The sequence below is a fragment of the Mastigoproctus giganteus genome, chromosome 5 (genome assembly GCF_048544385.1).
Source record: "Mastigoproctus giganteus isolate SK-2022 chromosome 5, ASM4854438v1, whole genome shotgun sequence".
NCBI lineage: Eukaryota > Metazoa > Arthropoda > Arachnida > Uropygi > Thelyphonidae > Mastigoproctus > Mastigoproctus giganteus.
The window spans coordinates 53,708,292-53,729,104 of NC_143579.1; the positions used below are offsets into that span (position 1 = coordinate 53,708,292).

The 20,813-nt window shown below is 38.6% G+C and overlaps 1 protein-coding gene across 4 annotated transcripts in view; it reads right to left on the minus strand.

Moving 5' to 3' along the window:
• The window catches only part of LOC150085398 (uncharacterized), a 650,000-nt gene that overhangs the window by 311,183 nt on the left and 318,004 nt on the right, over nt 1-20,813 (minus strand). For all 4 annotated transcript variants that reach the window (XR_016546970.1, XM_090374027.1, XM_090374026.1 and 1 more), the window contains exon 12: nt 5,903-6,097. Coding sequence is in view for 3 of the 4 variants with exons in the window: in XM_090374027.1 (XP_090230153.1) it covers nt 5,903-6,097 (195 nt within the window). In the remaining variant the exon portion in view is untranslated. The remainder of the gene's footprint in view (nt 1-5,902; nt 6,098-20,813) is intronic.

A 20,813-nucleotide genomic window follows, 5' to 3' on the forward strand; every position in this document is an offset into this window, starting at 1 on the left:
TGGAAGTTGATAGCCCAAAAATAAATTTAAGGCTCAGCTGGATAGGTATTTCGAATGAACGGAGGGGTGAAATGGAAGTGTTTTTTTTTTTTTTTTTGGCTGATGCTGCATAAGCTTGCTTTCTTGCATCATATGCCTCTGCTAATGCTAAATTTGATGAGCTTGAAGTGCTAGTCAAGACATCAAAGGCAGATATTGTTGGGAAATCAGAGACGTGGTGTCACAGAGATATAAGCAGTGCAGAATTGGAATTTGGGAAGTACAATGTGTACAGGAAAGATATTATTACTTCCCTTCATTCCAAATCTTTTAAATGAATATTAATAAAAAACTAGATCTAAGGCTTCTCTTGAACTGTATTCTTGAATCGTATTCTATTACCAACTTATATTTTCAACTTAAAAAAGCAATCCACATAGCTGCATAACATTTATCAAAATTTGCTAAAAAATACTCTTAAATTAAGAGAACGACCCCGGGGGCTCACATCTAGTGAGTACGGGCTTGGCAAACCCAGGGTCCTGAGCTGGATATCATCATTCTTCTCTTTCTTGGTGATTCCTTTTTACTTCTCTCTCTCTCTCTCTCTCAAGGTATTTTTTTTTTTTTTTGGCTGGTGCAGCATAAGCCTCAGGCTTCCTTGTACCATATGGCTAATAATAATAATAATAATAATAATAATAATAATAATATTTTCTGAGTCACGCTTTCTAAATTAACAGAATGTTCTTCATGTCAAGTTTTTAAGGCTCAGGAAAATAGAGAAGTTTTTTTCTGTTTTATTAACTTAAATTGGCTTGAATTGGCATATTAACTTATTTTCTAGAGTAGCTCTATATTCCTAGTTACGATACTTAGTTTAAAATTTAACTTAGATAGATTTTGTAGGTTATTACTTAGTATCAGTAAGGGTATCCAATCCATGTGTTTTACAAAGTTTGCAGAGCCGGCGAACAGGAAATGTTTTAGCTATATTTAGCCGCTTTATTGACTAACTGTTATATTAAATTATTTTCTGTAAGTAGCTTATAGACTTAGTCAAGATCCTTGGTTTATTTTGAATTGAGACAGCGAGGTTTTGGAAGTTAATTAATACTTAAGTGTCCGTAGATTTACTGTTCGTAACTTTCTGCCATTGTTATACGATACAACATTATATCCCAAACTAGATAGCGTTAGCTAAGTATAGTATAGTATAGTGTATATAATATTATCAAGTAATCAGTAAAATTTATTAATCTTGTTGAACTTCATTGTCAATTAAATTGTACTTTTTAACTAAATACATATAATGACTTAGATTTTACAAACATAACATAATTAATTAATACATAACTTGATATGGAAGTTATATAAAGAAACTCGAAGATAATACTTGATACTGAAAAAAAAAATATATATATATAGTGTTACAATGCTGCGTTGGAATACAAGCTTAGGGTTATAATTTGGTACTGAAATTAATATTTTATTGAAATTGAATCGAAATCATGACTCAGACCAGAGCAACAAAACAAAAGGCTCAAGCTAAATGGAGTGCTGTGGCTCAGGGGAGAACTGAGAGGGGCAATTGTCCTCTGAATCACAGCCTTTTAAAATGCACTGCTTGCTTGATGTTTGTGGAGCAATCAGGTATGGGACATGATATTGCCAAGGGATCCCGGATGTCTTTGTGTGTGTGCAATGTAAGGAGTGTGAGGAAATGAGGCAACAACTCAGCGTTGTTATGAGCCTATACGAGAGCTTGAAGGATCTAAATTGAGGGGCCCATCAAGCTCTCAGCTGCCCACATCAACGCCAGAGCTTGCACTTGATCATCACGTGACACAGCAGCAACCCCCAAGGCAGAATGCGCTGGTCCCACAGGAACTAGGAGTTGTTGGTGACTCTATTGCCAGAGAAACAAGAAACATAGTGTGTAAAAAGGATAGGTGAAACAGGACCAGGTTTGTCTGCTAGGGGCAAAGGGTGATGACGTTGAAGAGTAAATATCACCTTTTAAGGGCACAAAAGGCAGAATCCGCTGTACATGTACATGTTGGCACTAATGATATTAAGAGTAGGAGACCGGCGGAATTACTTAACAAGTACGGGTCACTGTTGAAAAAAAAACGGTGTGAATTAGGGTTGAATTTGAAAGTGTCTGCAATTCTGCCCAGACACGATATGAGGGAGTATATGTTGAGAGCCTTGTCGATCAATTCAGTCCTGGAAAGGTTGTGCAAAGATCAAGGGTAGAATTTTTTTCAGTCTGGTCTGTGCGTGTTAGCAGGAGAGATTGCATCTACAGGGATGGAATACACTTAAATAGAAAGGGTGCAAGAATATTTGCTGATGCTATCGAGGCAGTGTTAGGTGGGTAGGAAAACTGCTAGCTGGGGGGGAATACATGGACTAATAGATTAACAGTAGCCGCTGGCAGAGGTGAAAGTGATTCTTGCACTGCTTCTATTGGAATGAGCCTGGAAATTCCTGGAAATTGGAATGAGCCGGGGAACCATGCTATGTAAAAAGGATAGGTAGAACAGGACCAGGGTATGTCTGCCAGGGGCAAAGGTTGATGACGTTGTAGAGCGGATATCATCTTTTAAGGGCACAAAAGGTCATATTGTTGTACACGTTGGCACTAATGATATTAAGAGTAGGAGACCAACAGAATTACTTAACAAGTACAGGTCACTGCTGAAAAGAGTTGTGAATTAGGGTTGAATTTGAAAGAAAGAAAAATGTCCATCAGAATGCTGAGTTTTTCACACTCTCTGCACTGAACACACAAAGATATTCTCTTTGGCTGTAAGTATCATGTCCTGTTCTAGAAAGACCAGAAACATTGCACAAACAGCACATTTTGTTAGGCTGTGATTCATAAGAGAACTGAGCCCTTTAGTTCTTTCCTGAGTCATAGCATTCCTGCTACTTTGAGCCCGTTGCGTTGCTGCTCTAGTCTGGGCATGATTTCCATTTACGTTCAATTTAATTTGACAATATTACATTGAGTAAATATATATATATATATATAAATGCAATAATACATATTATGCTATCAATTTTACATTATCTGCTATAGTATTATGTTTGTAGAATTTATGCTCATAAAGTACTTAGCCCAAGTTTTCAGAAGGGGCAGAATAATCATGATCAAAAATCAAATACAGTGAAGCATACCAATTTCGGTTGTTGTTGTTATTATACACTGAGTGATCACTGAATTATGACCACCCCTATAAAAACTGAATGCGACCCGTTGACCACGTGAGGTATGTGAGGTACAAGAGTGCGCAGTTAGTCAACCTACATAACATAGATAAGGTGTCAGTGGTTCGGTAGGTAATAAAATTCCGAGCGTGATGGGTAAAAGGAAGGATTTATCGGACTTTGATAAAGGATAGATTGTGGGAGCTCAATGAGCTGCTGCCTCGATTTCCCAAATGGGAAATCGAGGATGGGGTGTTCGAGAGCCACTGTTGTTAAAGTGTACCAGGACTGGCATCAAAATGGTCAAACAACAATACAATGGCAAAACTGCAAAGATCAGTGAAAAGTTGATGTTAGAGGTGAGCGCCAGTTCCGATGACTTGTACAGGTGAACAGGAGCAGCACTATTGAAGAGTTGACTACCCAATACAATATGGGCCAACCCGGAACATTATCTGGCATGACCATGTGTCGCATGCTCGCACGTATGGGCTATAACAGCACATGACCCCTATAGCATCCTCTCCTAACCAAGATTCATCGGCATAAAAGACTTGCCTGGTGCAAAGAGCATGCAAGTTGGACATTAGAAGACTAGAAGAAGGTGTGCTGGTCGGATGAGTCACGTTATTTACTCCACACCGTGGATGGTCGTGTGCAGATTTGGCGTCAACAACATGAGGCTCTTCATCCATCATGCACGGTATCAAAAGTGCAGGCCGGTGGAGGCAGTTGTATGGTGTGGGGCATGTTTCACTGGCAGGAACTTGGGCCTGTGGTGCATGTGGAACAACATATCACTGGTCTCCGCTATCATCAACTGCTTGCTGACTGTGTACACCCCCCTATGTTACACTTTTCCCGAATGGCGATGGTTAGCATTAGTAGAGGCATATGATGCAAGAAAGCAAGCTTATGCAGCATCAGCTAGAAAAAAGAACTTCCACTTCACCCCTCCGTTCATTTGAAATACCTGTCCAGCTGAGCCTTAAATTTATTTAGGCTATCAACTTCCATAACAATGGAAGTTGTTAGCCTTCCAAAAAAATGGAAGTCTGTTCCACCAACCAACTACCCGCTGGCTAAAGGCAAATTTCCGGACATCTATCCTACATCTGTCTTTCCTCAATTTGAATTTATGCCCTCTCAGGTGATTATTCTGAGCAAGAGGCAGAATCCCATCAGCATCGAGCATGCTCAAACCATTCAAGGCATCTGATACACCTCTATCAGATCACCTCACCGGTGCCTAGTCTCCAGACACTGTAATTTGCAAAACTTAAGCCTTTCTTCGTAAGAGCAACCCTTTGTTCCATTCACTAACCTTGTTGCCCTTCTCTGTACTCGTTTCCAGCAGCTCTACATCCTTCTTGAAATGAGGCCTCCAGACCTGTATACAGTACTCAAGGTGTGGCCTGACCATTGCCTTATACAAGGGAATAATCACCTCCTTATCCCTGCTAGAAAAAGGTTGTTGTTGTTGTTATTGGGATTAACGACACAAGGGCTACTGAGGCCAAATTGTGTCTGTTCACAGTTTATTTACAGGCAACATATCGTTAGAGATCTTAAATTATATGCTCCTGTACAGCCCAATATGTTTTAAATACATGAAAAGTTCTTATATATATCGGCTTCATTTCCTAATATATGAGACAAATTAGATTGAACGGTAGAATATATGGGACACTCAACCAGAAAATGACGAACCGTAAGTTGCATCTGACAAGAGAATAGTGATGGAATGTCTTCCAAGATGACAATGCACCAAGCCATGGGGCACTTGATGTGTAGGAATGATTCGAGGAACACAGTTCTGACTTGCAGCATATCGAATGACCTCAGAACTCCCCCAATATCAATCCCATAGAGCACTTGTGGGACACTATGGAAAGGCATATCAGGCGTCTGGATACACCAATCACCTCCATACCTGCACTGCTTGCTGCATTACACATAGTTTGGTTGGCCAAACTCCGACTTCCGACTTCTCGTTGAATCAATGCCACATCAGATAGCTGCCGTAATGAGGGCAAAAGGAGGATCTACGAAGTATTAGGTAGGTGGTCATAATTCAGTGATCACTCAGTGTATATATAGCTCATTTATTATACTTGCACTGTTTGTATCATGTCTGTACAAGTGTATGTTCACCCGCCAATTTGCAAGTTTTGTGAACTGGAAAACCTTGAATAACTCATGGAGGAAAAAATCTTACTCCCTCCACCAGAAATCAGTTAACTACAGCTCAGTGGAGGTGGCTTTTAAGAATTCGTCTTCCTCTCCTGTGTTTATAGAACTTTGGTTTGATGATCTCAAAAAATGAGCAGTTATATTTTAGTGGAACAAAGTACAAATTCAGATTATTTTTCTTTTAGTATTAATGATAAAGGAAATCAGGCATAAACAGAATTAACATAAAAAAAACATCACTTTGTTTAAAACTGCTATTTTTGAAATTTACGATCAACAACTCCTAGAAAGTGCCATAAAAATTATTTTATATGTGATTTAAATTTAGCAGTAAAACAAACCATTTAAAATTATAAATTAAACTAATAAAAATCTAATCTAGTACATCTTTAAGTTGGAGTTATGACAGATTGTTTTTCTTAAAAAAGTGGATACAAGAAATAAAAAGATCTACTGAATTGTCCAAAAAAATTTAATTGGAAACAAAGTGAAGTCTGAGGGAAAAAATACTTGCCTGAGAAACATTATTAATTTCTTCTCTATGGGTACCATATCTTCTCTGATAATCTTGAATTCCTTCCAGTAAATCCACTACAGGTTCTCCTTCAGCAATATAGAAGTCCTCTCTCTTGGTCCACAGGTAGGTTTTCAGTTCTCGCATAAGAGTTTCCACTGTGGTCAGCTGATAGCCCATTCTCAAACTATCAAGCTATACAATTAATGGGCGAAAAAAATGCTTGTTTTAATAATATACTATTTTTACATAGTCAATTATCAATGCAAAAGTCATCTTTTGAATATTAGGAAATTAAAATAGAGGATAACTTAAAAGATTAACACAAGAGTCATCTTTTGACTAACCGTTACTAAAATAAATGGGAGAAAAACTTAGAAGCCATAGGCCTTTGCTGCAATGAAAAAAACCAACCAAGTAGATAACAAATCACATGCTTCCCTCCTCACACAGGTAACTATTCAGTTGACCTTTGAATTTATTCAAACTGTCAGCCTCAACTACCAACAAGGGGAACTTGTTCCAGCTATGAATGACTTGCTGGCTAAAAGAAAATTTCCTACAATCTAATGTAAACCTCAAGCCCTGTAATTTGAATTTATGACCCCTAGTTATGTTTTATAATTCTGAGTATTGGCTAGCTGATATATTCATTAACTACCTAAGAAAAAAAAAAAAAAATATATATATATATATATATATATTGGTTACTTACATGTGGTCATCTGTCCAAATAAACAATCCTGTAATGTTGTGATTCTCAGCCAACCATGCATTTGAATTCAAAGCTCTGGTCATTTCAGCTTGCAAATTGTCCTACCATTATTTACCAACAGCTTCCACTGCTCCAAACCTTTCAAACATCTATTTTTTCATTCTATTGTTTAAACATAGAATGAAATTGTTTAAACATAGAAACAAAAGATGCTAAGAAAAACAGCAAGGATTTCTTTACTTATATAAATTCTAAAAGGAAGGGGATGAATCTGATCGGTCCACTTGATATCGATGGTTCGACTGTTGATGATCCTGCTCAGATAGCAAACAAACTGAATGAGTATTTTGCATCTATATTCACACATGAGGAGTTATTAAGGTTTGAAAATGGCAGAAGGTTATCAAATTGTAGCAGGGTGCTTAATGATTTTTTAATAACTGAGAGCAAAGTGGAGGAGAAATTGTGGAAGTTAAACATAAGAAAGGCACCTGAGGTGGATGGGATCTATCCAGTTATATTAAAGGAGGCAGCAAAGCAACTAAGCAAACCCTTAGCCATAATTATGAGAGCATCCTTGGACTCAGGGGAGGTCCCCACGGACTGGAGATGTGGAAATGTATCCCCAATTCACAAAGGAGGATCGAAGGGTGACACGAGTAAATACAGACCAGTTAGTTTAACTTCTGTTCTGGGTAAAATAATGGAGTCACTGGTTAAAGATGTATTGCCGGATCATCTAGACAAGACTGCAGCAATAATTCAGACACAGCATGGGTTTGTTAAGGGAAAGTCTTGTCTGACAAATTTGATAGGATATTATGATGTGGTTACAAAGGAACTAGATACAAAAAATAATTTTGATATCATATATTTGGATTGGAAAGCTTTTGACACTGTTGCGCATGGAAGACTATTGTACAAATTGGAGCAGAATAGTATTAAGGGTAAGTTGCTACAATGGATAAAAGGATGGTTGAGTGGGAGCAGACAGAGGGTGCTGCTCTTTCTTTGTGCACTAATGTTATTAGTGGAGTCCCACAGGGTTTGGCATTGGGTCCTCTGTTGTTTTGTATATTTATCAATGATATTGATGAAGATATATCAGGCTTAGTTTTGAAGTTTGCAGATGATACAAAGGTTGGCAGGGTTGTTAATGACAGTAATGGCAGTGTGCTACTGCAACAGGATCTAGATAATTTGGGCAGATGGGCTAAGAAGTGGCAACTGAAGTTTAACCTTGACAAATGCAAAGTACTGCATATGGGTAGAAGTAACCCCAGAGAAACGTACCGACTGTGTGGTACTACGCTTAAGGTGGTAGAAAATGAAAAAGACCTGGGAGTAATTGTGCAGTCAGATATGAAGTTTTCTCAGCAATGCAGACAGGCTGCCAGGGCAGGTCATGGGGTTTTGTCAACGATATATAGGGATTTTGCTAGCAGGGAAAAGGAGATGATTTTCCCTCTGTATAAACAATCCATATTATTTCCACATAATGGGGATATTACGAAGAATTTTTGCCAAACAACAGTTGAATACAACTGTTGTTCAAGCAATGTTCTCCACATCTTGGAAATAAGACTTTTGGGATATAAGCTTATAGGAATTTTTATTCTTTATTTTCCAAATGCAGAATATGCTCTGCATTTATTCCATGCAACTTTAAACACCCTGCATATATATATATAATACATGTATATACAAACATGTATATAAGCAGGGCTATTCCAGAATGTATTGCAGTGCTAACTTTTTTTGCCACTCCTTTTTTAATGAAAAAAAAAAGTTATATAATTTTAAAAAATTAATTTCATTTACAATTAGCATATATGTGGATAACATTTGAGTTTTATGTTTTAATTGTGACTCATTAAAACGTCTGTTGAAAACAACTATATAAATTAAAATATGCTGTTTTTGTATTAGTAAATATTAAACAGTTACAATATTATGAAATGTAATAAATATTTATATACAAAAAAAAGGCTCACATCTGGTGAGTATGGGCTAGGCATACCCAGGGTCCTGAGCTGGATATCATCATTCTTGTCTTCTTGGTGATTCCCTTCTACTTTTCACACTCTCTCTCTCTCTTTCTCAGGGTAGCTCAGGAATTTTTTTTTTTGGCTGGTGCAGCATAAGCCTCAGGCTTCCTTGCATCATATAGCTAATATTAATATTAATAATAATAATAATCCCCACACCGCCTTTTAGGTTCTGCTACTGTGGCGCAGCGCATCACTTAGACTATCGTAGTATTTTTAGTAGCAGGGTTTTAAGAGCATCAGCAACTAAGACCATGTTGCTCAGTGCGTCTGTAAACTGCGCATGTTCTGAGATCGATTTTCTATTTGTTGGAAGAAAAATCTTAGTTTTCGGGAGAAAAAACCATGCTACCCTTGTCAGGTCCCGACTATTCAGCCACGTTGTGAAAAAGATCCATAAAAATTCCTTTCGTCATCGACAGGACTCGAATTCAGTTCTTTTTCCCCGGGTGTAAACACTGGATACTCCTACACACACACACACACACACGCATCGAGAAGCTTTGCATAGTAATACCTACTTAGTACCTGGTTTTACCACCTTTAGCAGCCTGGGAACATCCCGACATAGACACCACGCGTTGCTGAAAGGCGTTCACATGTAGAGTAATACATGCCGACCACACTAGCTCCCACAGTTTCCAGGTATTCAATGAAATCAGATCCAAGCACAGAACGGCACATTTCATAACGTCCTAGACGTATCAATTTGGGCTGAGAATGGGCGAGTTTGGCACAGTAGCGTAGCTAAGGTCGTCGACGCCTGGGGTAAACATATCTTCCTGGCGCCCCTGAGTGTGATAATGTAATGTGACTGTGATAGACTTATCCTTCAGTTTGCGCCCCTGATGCTCGGCGCCCGGGGACAACCGTTCTCCGCTACCCCCCCCCCCCCCTACGCCTCTGGTTTGGTAGCCACGTGAGGACGAACTCGCCAGAATGCCCTTAGAACCAATTTAATACATTGAAGCCCTGTGACAAGGTTCATGTTCTTGTGATCAGTGAAGCTACAGGAACGGAGTTTAGTCAGAGACAATATACAAAGGGTACTAGGAAAGTTTTGCAATACAGCTTTGTTTATTTAATTTTTTCAAAGTAATTTCCTCTACATTCAATACACCTCTCCATCCTCCGAAACCAATCTTTAAACCAGTTCTGCCAAGTTTCACTAGGGAGTAAAACACACTCGTTGTCCCAAGCCCGTAGAAGGTCCTCATCACTGGAAAACCGCCTCACTTTTAGCTTCATTTTCACATGCGGGAACAGTGCAAAGTCGCAGGGAGCAAGGTCTGGGCTGTAGGGAGGGTGCTCGAGAAGTTTCAGTCCTGTCCTGGTCAAATATTGGGTGCAGGCTTTGGCGCGGTAAGCTGGAGCATTATCGTGATGGAGGTACCAGGTGTCCATTCTTGACTTTGGTCGCAGGTTCTTCATAGATCCAATGACTTTAGGCAGACATTGTTCAGTATACCACTTAGCTGTGACTGTCTTCTGCGTGTCCAAAACGACACGTTCCACAATTCCACTCGATTTGAAAAATACAGCTATCATTTTCTTCTTTACAGATCGGGATTTTCTGACAATTACGGGTGTGTCGTCATCATCAAAGACCCAAACTTTGTTTTGAGCCTTGGTCGGCAGATCGTAATAGTACAGCCAAGTCTCGTCACCTGTCACGATGTTGTTCACATACCGAGATTGTCCCTTATCAAACTTTTTTAACATCTCCCGGCACCAAGTCACACGTCGTGTCATCTGCTCTTTAGTCAGTTGATGCGGCACCCAGAGAGAACAAAGTTTCTTCACGTGCAAATGATCTTGCAGAATCGAACGAATTGCTGGTGCATTTAGGCCCAAAGTATCCTCTATCTGTTGGTAGGTCACTCGCCTGTTTTCGTCAAGCATTTTCCTCACAGCAGTAACGTTTTCCTCCGTAACTGACGTTCGTGGCCTTCCCGGCCTCTCAGAATCCTCCAGAGTGAAATTTCCCCTTTGGAATTCTCTATACCACCTGAATATCGTTGTACGATGTGGACAATCATCATCTAGTGCAAGAGTCATTTCTTCTAAGCACTGGTCTATGGTTAAACCACGCACGAAATTATACCGCAAAACCGTCCTTATCTCATTTCGTGACCACGATGCCATCGCAATCACTTTACACTCTCACTACTAATGAATAACTGAGCCCATCGACTTGGCGCGGCGGCTACTATGCACGTATGAACATGTCTCAACATGCAGCAACAAGCAGCTTCCTGTGATTCATTGTTGCGTCATATTGCAAAACTTTCCTAGTACCCTTTGTATAAAGATCTTCATGGCATCGAATTTTATGGAGAAACGTAAGAGCTGCTACGCATAGGAATTTATGGATTTTAGGGTGGTGCACACAAATCAAACATCAGTTAGGACGACTTGCTTGGTGCACAACCCAACAAGTATTCCCTGGAATACTGGAAAGTTGTGTTATGGAATGACAAATCTCGATACACAGCTTTCCGATTTAGAATTAGTATTAGTAGAGGCATATGATAAAAGAAAGCAAGCTTATACAGCACCAGCAAAAAAAACCAAAAAAAAAAAAAAAAAACAATTACGATGGATGTGTTTGGAATGCCCGAAGTACGTTATTTACCAGAGCGTGCCGTTCTTAACTGTGAAGTTTAGCAGATGTTCGCTCACTGTCTGGGGTTGTTTCTTGTAGTTTGAGCTAGTACCACTGGTTGTCATTTTTGAAACAATGAATTCCATTCGGTGTATTGACATTCGGGACAATTCCGCCCTTTCTACACTGCGGCAGCATTGGGGCTTCTCTGTTTCAGCATGACATTGCACCACATTATACTCCACGGCATACGGTGATTTGGTTTGAAGATATGGGGTACAAAAGCTTCAATGGCCTGTGAAGAGCTACGACTTTAACCACATTGGGCACCTTTGGGATGAATTGGAACGTCGGCTTCGGGCTAGACCAACACCTCTGCAATCGGCAGATGGCCGTGTTGGCCTAGGATTAGCCAGTTTGGTTTAATCAACTGTTCTGTTATCGGAGAAATGGACCAAAATACCGCATCTCTGCTATCAGAGATTGGATCGCGGTCTACCGGAGAAGATATAATGTATGATTAAGGCCACACGGTAGGCCGACATGTTATTAAATATCACATTAATTATATAACATTTATTATATAATTATTATATCAATAAAGGATTCCTCGGAGCATACAAATATCAATTACTTTTCTTAATATAGTGTATTTATATAATTTATTTTACGCTCCGATATAGCCATGAGTAAGCTATAGGAGCGTATGGCATCATTTTAACTATTTTTGGCTTATAATATACTCTCCTGTTATCAATGTGCTGTACAATTTTTTTTTTTTTTTTTTGCGGAAGCATACATCTTTCATGGGTTGCACACTAATGGAACGGAATTTACGATCTCGTGTGACTGAAGTAAACTAGGTACTTTATAGCTTTAAAGTAGATTGCTTGATATTTCTGAGAACATTTGACAGCAATGGATATTTTCTCCCCCACATACTATCATCTTCTTCACACACACACACACACACACACACATATTACCATAACCCATGGCAATGTGGGTGAAATGGGTTCGTTCTTATACAATATAAGAAAACCTCTTACTTACTTCTTTGCTCTCTGAAGACGGCGTAATCAAAAAAGATCCGTGTATCCGATTCTGAGGGTTTGGTTTTCGGTTCATATTTTTTTCTCAATTTTTTTTAGAGTGCTTTCTGGAAATCCTGCAGTTGGAAGAATCTGTGCACTTTCAGAGCCACTCATCACTCCTCCCCCCATCCCCAAGCCTTTTTCCTGACAGAACTGACTTCATCGATCTGATTGGGTTCTTCTATAACAAAATCGCAGAACGTGCAATGATGTCGACCTCAAAAAAATACGTCATGACAAGTCTAGAATTCTGCGCTAATATTTCTTGAATTCCCCACCCCCATCCATTTCTGTTAAGTCAGGCGAATCTTTGGTACTTGATAAGTAACATAACTCTGATTTTCAATTGACAATTTTCATTCTTCGCCAGTGATAATAACTGGACTTCTTTTGGAAAATAACTGTTTATCAACTGCAAGAAAATATACATTCGAACAGCTCATTCCTCGTTTCTAGGATGTCACCCTCGTAAATCTAATCTACGTAAATGACTACATCAACTTGAAAATACCAAATGTCTGAAGGAATGACTTTATACAACTTTTTTATGGTAACCTCAAAACATGAAATCATACTGGAACCTATGGGGGTGGACAAAATAATGGAAACACCTCATATGAAAGTAGTTGAATTTGTAATGCTGTATTTATGAACATGCAGTGATGATTTGTTTTTGGTTCTTGCAGGTAGTACTGTGAAGGATAGACGATAAAAGCTGATGTATATTTAGAGGTGATACTAAAAGGTATATGAAGAAAATGACCGAACTGACTGAATTACAAAGATGTAAAATTGTTAGTGCACGTTTAGGGGGATATCGGTGACTAAAATTGCTGAGTTATTTGATATATCCAGAGAAACTGTATCGAAAGTGATGCTGCATTCGCCATGTACGCAAAAACAAAATCTGATAGGACGAACTCGGCAGAAAATCGAAGCTAATGGAAAGAAATTACCATATACTGAAAAGGAATGTAGCCCAAAAACATAAGAAACTATAGCCTCAAAAATAACTGCAGAACTTAATGTGAGTCTCAGCAATCCAGTTTCTAGCAAAACAGCTCGGTGAGAACTTAATAAAGCTGAAATTTATGGCAGAGCCACTATTACCAATTCAGTCGTTACTGATAGTAATGCTAAAATGAGGGTGCACTAGTGTAAGGAGCACAAAAATTGTACACTTGATGATTGAAAACATGTCATAATTTCCGACGAATCATCATTCGCACCTTTTCCAACATCAGCGAGTGTTTACGTTTGACTAATGCAAAAGGAAGCGCATCGTCCTGACTGTCTTTTGCCAACCGTCAAATATGGAGGAGGATCAACAATGATTTGGGCGTCTGCGTGGGTAGCATTGTGGAATCATCATGGTCCACCCCACACCGGGTGGAAAATGCCCGGGTTCGAATCCCTTGGATGACGCGAAGGACTTTAATGGGCATTTTTCGCTCCGTGGTTGAGTTAGTCGGTCTCAGGCGTAGATAGCAAGGTTTTCTCTCCTGGAAAGTGGGTTTTTTTCGCTCCAGTAAAACAGGAAAATCGATCAGAGAACACACGTAATTTACAGACACAAATACGGATTTATGTAATTAATTACAGATGACCAAAATATAATATTATATAATAAAAATAATGATTTAGGCAGTAATATCTTGGCATTCTTTAGACCTTATCATCACCCTAAACGGGTGATAACTGCCACTGATTACCTTGATATTTTTAGTGACCAGATTCATTCCATGGTGCAGACGTTGTTTCCCACAAACGATGCCAAGATGGTGTAGCCAGATTGATGTATCCAATCTTGGTTTAAGCGTACGAAACTAAGGCTAAGCATCCCCCATGGCCTGCCCAATTACCAGAATTAATGATCCACTGTGGACGTATTCGGAGAGGAGAGTGAGAAGCAGATTTGCTCCACCTTCTTCACTCAAGGAGCGATGACAATTCAAGATTTATTTGAATCTATTCCACGTAGAATACAAGCTGTTTCAAAAGCAATGAGTGGCCCAACACCGTATTAGTATATCTGTATATCTTATTACTGGTGTTTCCATTATTTTGTCCACCCTTGTAAAGTACTCTAGTACCGTGTATAAGTTGAGAAGACAAGAAGGCATATATGTACATTAGTATGCTACCCTCAAATCTGTGTGATAACACTGACGTGCACTTTAAACTACCAATATATACTGTATATATATACAGTAAACTCTTGCTAATCTGGAGTAATTGGGGTAAGACGTCAACCGGATTAAGAGATAATCCGAATTAGTGAAGTAAAGATAGCCCTAAAAGACCAAAAAAACTTAGAACATAAATAAATAGAAAATTTATTGATATAGGTAGTGCTGATGAAAATAAATTTTAAAAAAATCACTGTAGAGCCTTTATTTAAAAACTGTAAAAAGGCAATACATTTATCCATCGATAGTTGGACACTATAATGTAATGTCACTTTATACATTTATCAGGTGACGCTTGCATCGCACGCTAACGCTACTTGATCGTTGCTGTGAATACCACTTAAATACAACTTCTTCGAGCATCACTTCTTTTGGCTTTTTTAAATGTCTGTCTATTTAATAGACGGCTTTTATCACTCCCCACATCGAATTTTAAAGGAAATGTCTTTACAGATTATTTTTGTTTTTTAATATCTGACACAGCCTGTTGGCCAATACCAAATTCTTCAGCAATTTTTTATTTCCAGGAATGCCATTTTCAAGATGTTCTATCACTTTGAGCTTGTTAATGATAGTTAAAAAGTAAAATGTTTTCTTTTTATTTCACTTTTTAATTCTTTAGAATCCATAATTATATAAATTATGTTAACTTATGTATACACGTATAAAGAAGCACGCCAATGAAGCGATATAAGCAATAACATCCATCCGAGACAATCACACTTATACTTATACACACTTATACAGGGAGACAATCACCTCCTTTTCCCTGCTAGCAAAATACCTATATATCATTGACAAAACCTCATGACCTGCCCTGGCAGCCTGCGCATTGCCCAGAAAACTTTATATCTGACTGCACAATTACTCCCAGGTCTTTTTCATTTTCTACCTCCTTAAGTTTAGTACCACACAGTCGGTACGTTTCTCTGGGGTTACTTCTACCCATATGCAGTACTTTGCATTTGTCAAGGTTAAACTTCAGTTGCCACTTATCAGTCCATCTGCCCAAATTTTCGAGATCCTGTTGCAGTAGCACACTGCCATGACTGTCATTAACAACCCAGCCAACCTTTGTATCATCTGCAAACTTCGACATTAAGCCTGACATACCTTCATCAATATCATTGATAAATATACAAAAATAGTGGACCCAACACCGAACCCTGTGGGACTCCACTAATAACATTAGTCCACGAAGAGCAGCACCCATTGATTACCACCCTCTGTTTTCTCTCACTTAACAATCCTTTTATCCATTGTAGCAACTTTCCCTTAATACCATTCTGCTCCAATTTGTACAATAGTCTTCCATGCACAACAGTGTCAAAAGCTTTCCTGAAATCCAAATATATGATATCAAAATTATTTTTTGCATCCAGTTCCTTTGTAACCACATCATAATATCCTATAAAATTTGTCAGACAAGACTTTCCCTTAACAAACCCATGCTGTGTCTGAATTATTGCTGCAGCCTTGTCTAGATGATCCTGCAATGCATCTTTAACCAGTGACTCCATTATTTTACCCGGAACAGAAGTTAAACTAACTGGTCTGTAATTACTCGCGTCACCATTCAATCCCCTTTTGTGAATTGGGGATACATTTGCACATCTCCAGTCCGTGTGGACCTCCCTTGAGTCCAAGGATGCTCTCATAATTATGACTAAGGGTCTGATTTCTTCCTTTGCCGCCTCCTTTAATATAACTGGATAGATCCCATCCACCCCAGGTGCTTTTCGTATGTTTAACTTCAACAATTTCTCCTCCACTATGCTCTCAGTTATTACAAAATTATTAAGCACCCTGGTACAATTTGATAACCTTCTGGCATTTTCAAACCTTAATAACCCCATCTACATCTACATTTGCATCTACATTCATGTGTGAATGTAGATGCAAAATACCCATTCAGTTTGCTATCTGAGCAGGACCATCAACAGTCGAACTCTCGATATCAAGTGGACCAATCAGATTCATCCCCTTCCTTTTAGAGTTTATATAAATAAAGAAATCCCTGCTGTTTTTCTTAGTATCCTTTGCCAAAGATTTCTCTTAATCTGCCTTCGCCTGCCCAACCTCCTTTGTGACTTGATTACAGACTAGCTTATATCTGTCATAGGCTTCTGTGTCGCCTGATAATTTATATGCATCCCATGCATTTTTCTTCTCTGTCACGAGTCTCATTAGTTCATTTGACAACCAATTATGGCTAAACCTTGAACAATAGGTATGAAACGTTTAGTAGTTTCCACGAGTAATTCCATGAATGCTTCCCACTTAGAATTTGCTGTTGGTAACATCATCATCAGTGGATTCCACTGTACATAATTTAAAAACTGCCTGAGACCACTGTAGTCACATTTACGGAAGCAAAAACCCTTTCCTTTACCCCTGATGGTAATTATATCTTTAAGTAAATCCCACATCAATACACTGTGATCACTGCCATCTAGTGGTTCCTTTATCTGCAAATTCTTAATACACGAATGATCACTGCTGATAACCAGATCAAGAGTATTACTCTCTCTGGTTGCCTCTCGAACATGCTGCTGCAGAAAACAATCATCCAATAAATCCACAAAAGTCTTACTAGTCTGACTTTTACCTATACATATATAAAGATATAGGTAAAACGTTAAAAAGGTTAAAGGAAACACGCTGAAATTCTCGGAAATTTAGGGTATTTACTTTTCTGTGCTGTTTTATTTACTGTCGAATATTTCTCTGTATTCAGACCTTTTTCTAATTTTAAATTACTTCGTTTTATATTTTCGGCATTCCAATATACAGTGGCGGACAAAAAACTGCATCACTTGTGAATTTTGCAAATAATGTGTTTTGCGCTGCATTGTGGGTTGCAGAAATGTTCGAAATGCATTTGTTAGATGGGATATATATCTCTTTGAATGAAACCAATAACAAGACTCCCCCTGATATATACCTAATTGCCATAAATATCTTCCCAAAGGGTAAAATGTGTAATTAATGGAAATATGAGAAATCATGCAAATGGCAATCATGACAACCAAACATACATTTTATTGCATTTACATGTACAAACTGAAATGACAAGTTAACATAATAGTATTATGTACTGTAAACCAGCAAAATAAGTCCTCAATATTTTGTTATTCCTCCTTGAGCTGCAATTACAGCCTTGTAACGATCTGGCATAGAGTTAATCAACTTCTGGATATAAAGTTGGCCAATTTCGTGGTACCACACCCTTACAATGCTGTCCTGCAGCTGAATCTTACTTGTTGGCTTCTGAGCAATTTTAGACAACATGATGTACCAGCAATTTTCAATAGGGTTCAAATCTGGACTGTTCAAATCCGGGCCAGTCTAACACTATAATGCCAGCATTTCTGAGGTAGGACTGCACCTTAAGGGAGAAAAACGAGGGAAAACATTGGTGTAAATATGTTTTAAGCCTTGTGAGACAAGAAGACAAACTCATCATTAAATCTAAATAACATAAACTTACCAATTTTGCTATGTGTAAAGATGCTGAGTCTTGTTGAAAATTGCAGTTTTGGATGTCTGTGTGGTGATCCCTAATAATGGGTTTCAGGCACTTCTCCAAGATAGAAGTGTAGGTTTCTACATTCACCGTTCCGTTAATAAACTTAATTCGCCCCACCCCTTTGCTTGTCATGCATCAATAAAGACCATCTGACCGGCGGGGCACTTTACAGTCGGTGTTATGCAGTCAGGATGGTATGCCTCCGATTTTCGTCTTTTGACATATCGCTTCCCATCCGAGCCATGCAGGTTGAATTTCGATTCGTCAGAAAAGATGACGGTGTCCCATTGCTCTTTTGTCCATGAAACATGCGTTTTAGTCCAAGCAAGTCGCTTCCTTCTTCCTCATTTGTTGGGCCGATAGGCATGCAGACCACATTCCGAAAGCCGTCTTTGGATAGTTCGTGCACTTGTTTCAACAGCAGAGGCCATCTCAAAGTCCAGTTTTAGATCAGGAGCACTAGCATGGCGATTACGAAGGCATAGCCGTTTCAAATATCGATCTTGGGAAGGCGTAGTCATCCTGTTACGGCCTGATCGAGGTTTTCTCTTCACATCACCGGTTTCCCACTTTAATTTTAGCACCCGAGATACTGTTGAATGATGGCAGCCTATTTTATCACCGATAGCACGCGTAGAAAGCCCTTCCTGGGACAGAGCAACAGCTACTCTTTTTTCTTGGTGTCAACTGAACATATGGAGCCATGCATACACCTCCGCAAAACAGGATACTAATGAGCGTGTATACCCTTCTAACATTGTATTTATAAAAATGGCTGATGCAATACCTTGCAATTAATATCTGATGCAATAGAAGGGTTATCTGACGCAATATCTTTGCTTTGCGACAAACAAAATGACTGTAATTAAACAACATCTTATACGTTTCACTACAAATTGTAAGATACAATATCTTAAAAATCAAAGAAAGAGAAATATATAAATTTTATTATAACAATGACGGGGTTGCCGTTCCCCAAACTTAAGGACTAATTCTAAGCGAAGCTTCTGATACAATAATACACATTACAAATCAGAAATGTTGTTTAAGATAGTGGGTCTCACGCTAATGGAATTAAATTAAGTGGAGGCTATATTTAATGTAAGAGCAAATATACCGTGAAAATAAACATTAGAAAGAGATATAGAATCAGCGCCCTGAAAGAGCAAGCGATGATAGCGAGACGGAACAGTGGGGGGTCAATTGACAGAATGGCAAGGGACGGATTGCTCGAGAGACTACAATAGGGGTACCAGTGGGGAGCGGTTCTTGTTTACTGTAAACAGAGCGGGGGTGGTCATTTTATAATAAGGCGAGACTAATCAAGTAAACGAACGCAGATGTTTTCTGGATGGTTCTGGAAAGATTCTGAGCTTCTGGATGTACAAAGAAAGTTCGAGAAATTTCTGGAAACCGGAAGTCCTCTCTACACCGGAAGGAGCTCGACCTTTTGCCTATTGCACGTGACGTGCAATAGGCAAATGAGAATGGAGATGATGATGATAGAAATGATTGGTTGAGAAAAGGAGGGGCAGTACGAAATTTCGGGGAATGAAAAGGGAAGAGCACGCGAGAAAGGGGGTGATGAAAGTTTTTTCGGAGAGGTAGGCTTGGGAAACAGTCCCCGGAAGTGATCCACCAGTAGAACCAGTTATGATGAGTTGACTAAGTTCTGATAGTTTAAGTAAAGTACAGTCTGTCCTCGTATAGCACGATAGTTGCGTTCCTAGAAACCCTCGTGCAATGCAAAATCGTGCAATATAAACAACAGGCCCTATGGGAAAAGTGGGGTTAGGTGCCGACCACCCAAGATTGAACACACAGTTGGAACCAAAACATTACCAAACACAATAAATAATCGGGTAATTTTAATCGTTATAAAATACTTACGTATTTTATAACGATTAAAATACGTAATAAAAATAATATTATATTATAATAAAGTATTTTTAGTATTTTTTAATACTAAAAAAGTATTTTATACGAATAAAATACGTATTTTATTCGTAAAAAATTTATTATATTAAATAAAATAGTCGTAATCAAATACTTACGTATTTTATAATACGTAATACGTAAGTCGTAATAAAATATTGCTAATGCTTTTGCTTCTATCGTAAGCAAACTTGCTTTTTGTTTGATTTTCTATCCAAAGAGATGACAGCCGTTCCATCTCTTCCAATTCTTTGTCTTAATCTAATGGATTTTAATTACACTGAGTTGTTTCCGCTATGAAAGTTGTTTTTATTTTATCTACATTCTTTGTAATTCTCGGCGTTGCCTCATTTAGGTCTGTAGCACGTGCAATATCACATGGTCTTTCATTTCGCTCAAAGCGTTTCAAAATTTCATATTTTTTCTCTATCGAAAGAAGCGGAATGGCCATAAGCCTTACGGGGGAAACCACGGTGGGCCGGAGGCCGGTGTGATTTTGGCCATAAACCGTAGTATGAGGCCACTATAAATTTTCCCGGGTAAGAATTTTTCAGCCAGTCCGCCTCTGTTTATCCATATTGCTTTTTTTTCTCTCTCTGAATCTGCAGTGTCTTCGCCAGGACGTTTCCTTTTCACACCTTTTAAGTATTTTACTAATTTTTAGGGAATAAAGCACAATTACAAAACGAGGAGGCAACCTTGATACACATAAACAAAGCTGAGCGCGCGTGTAGCAACTGAATAAACAACACTAAAGCCCGAGATACACTATTAACACCTCACATTTTACTAAAGC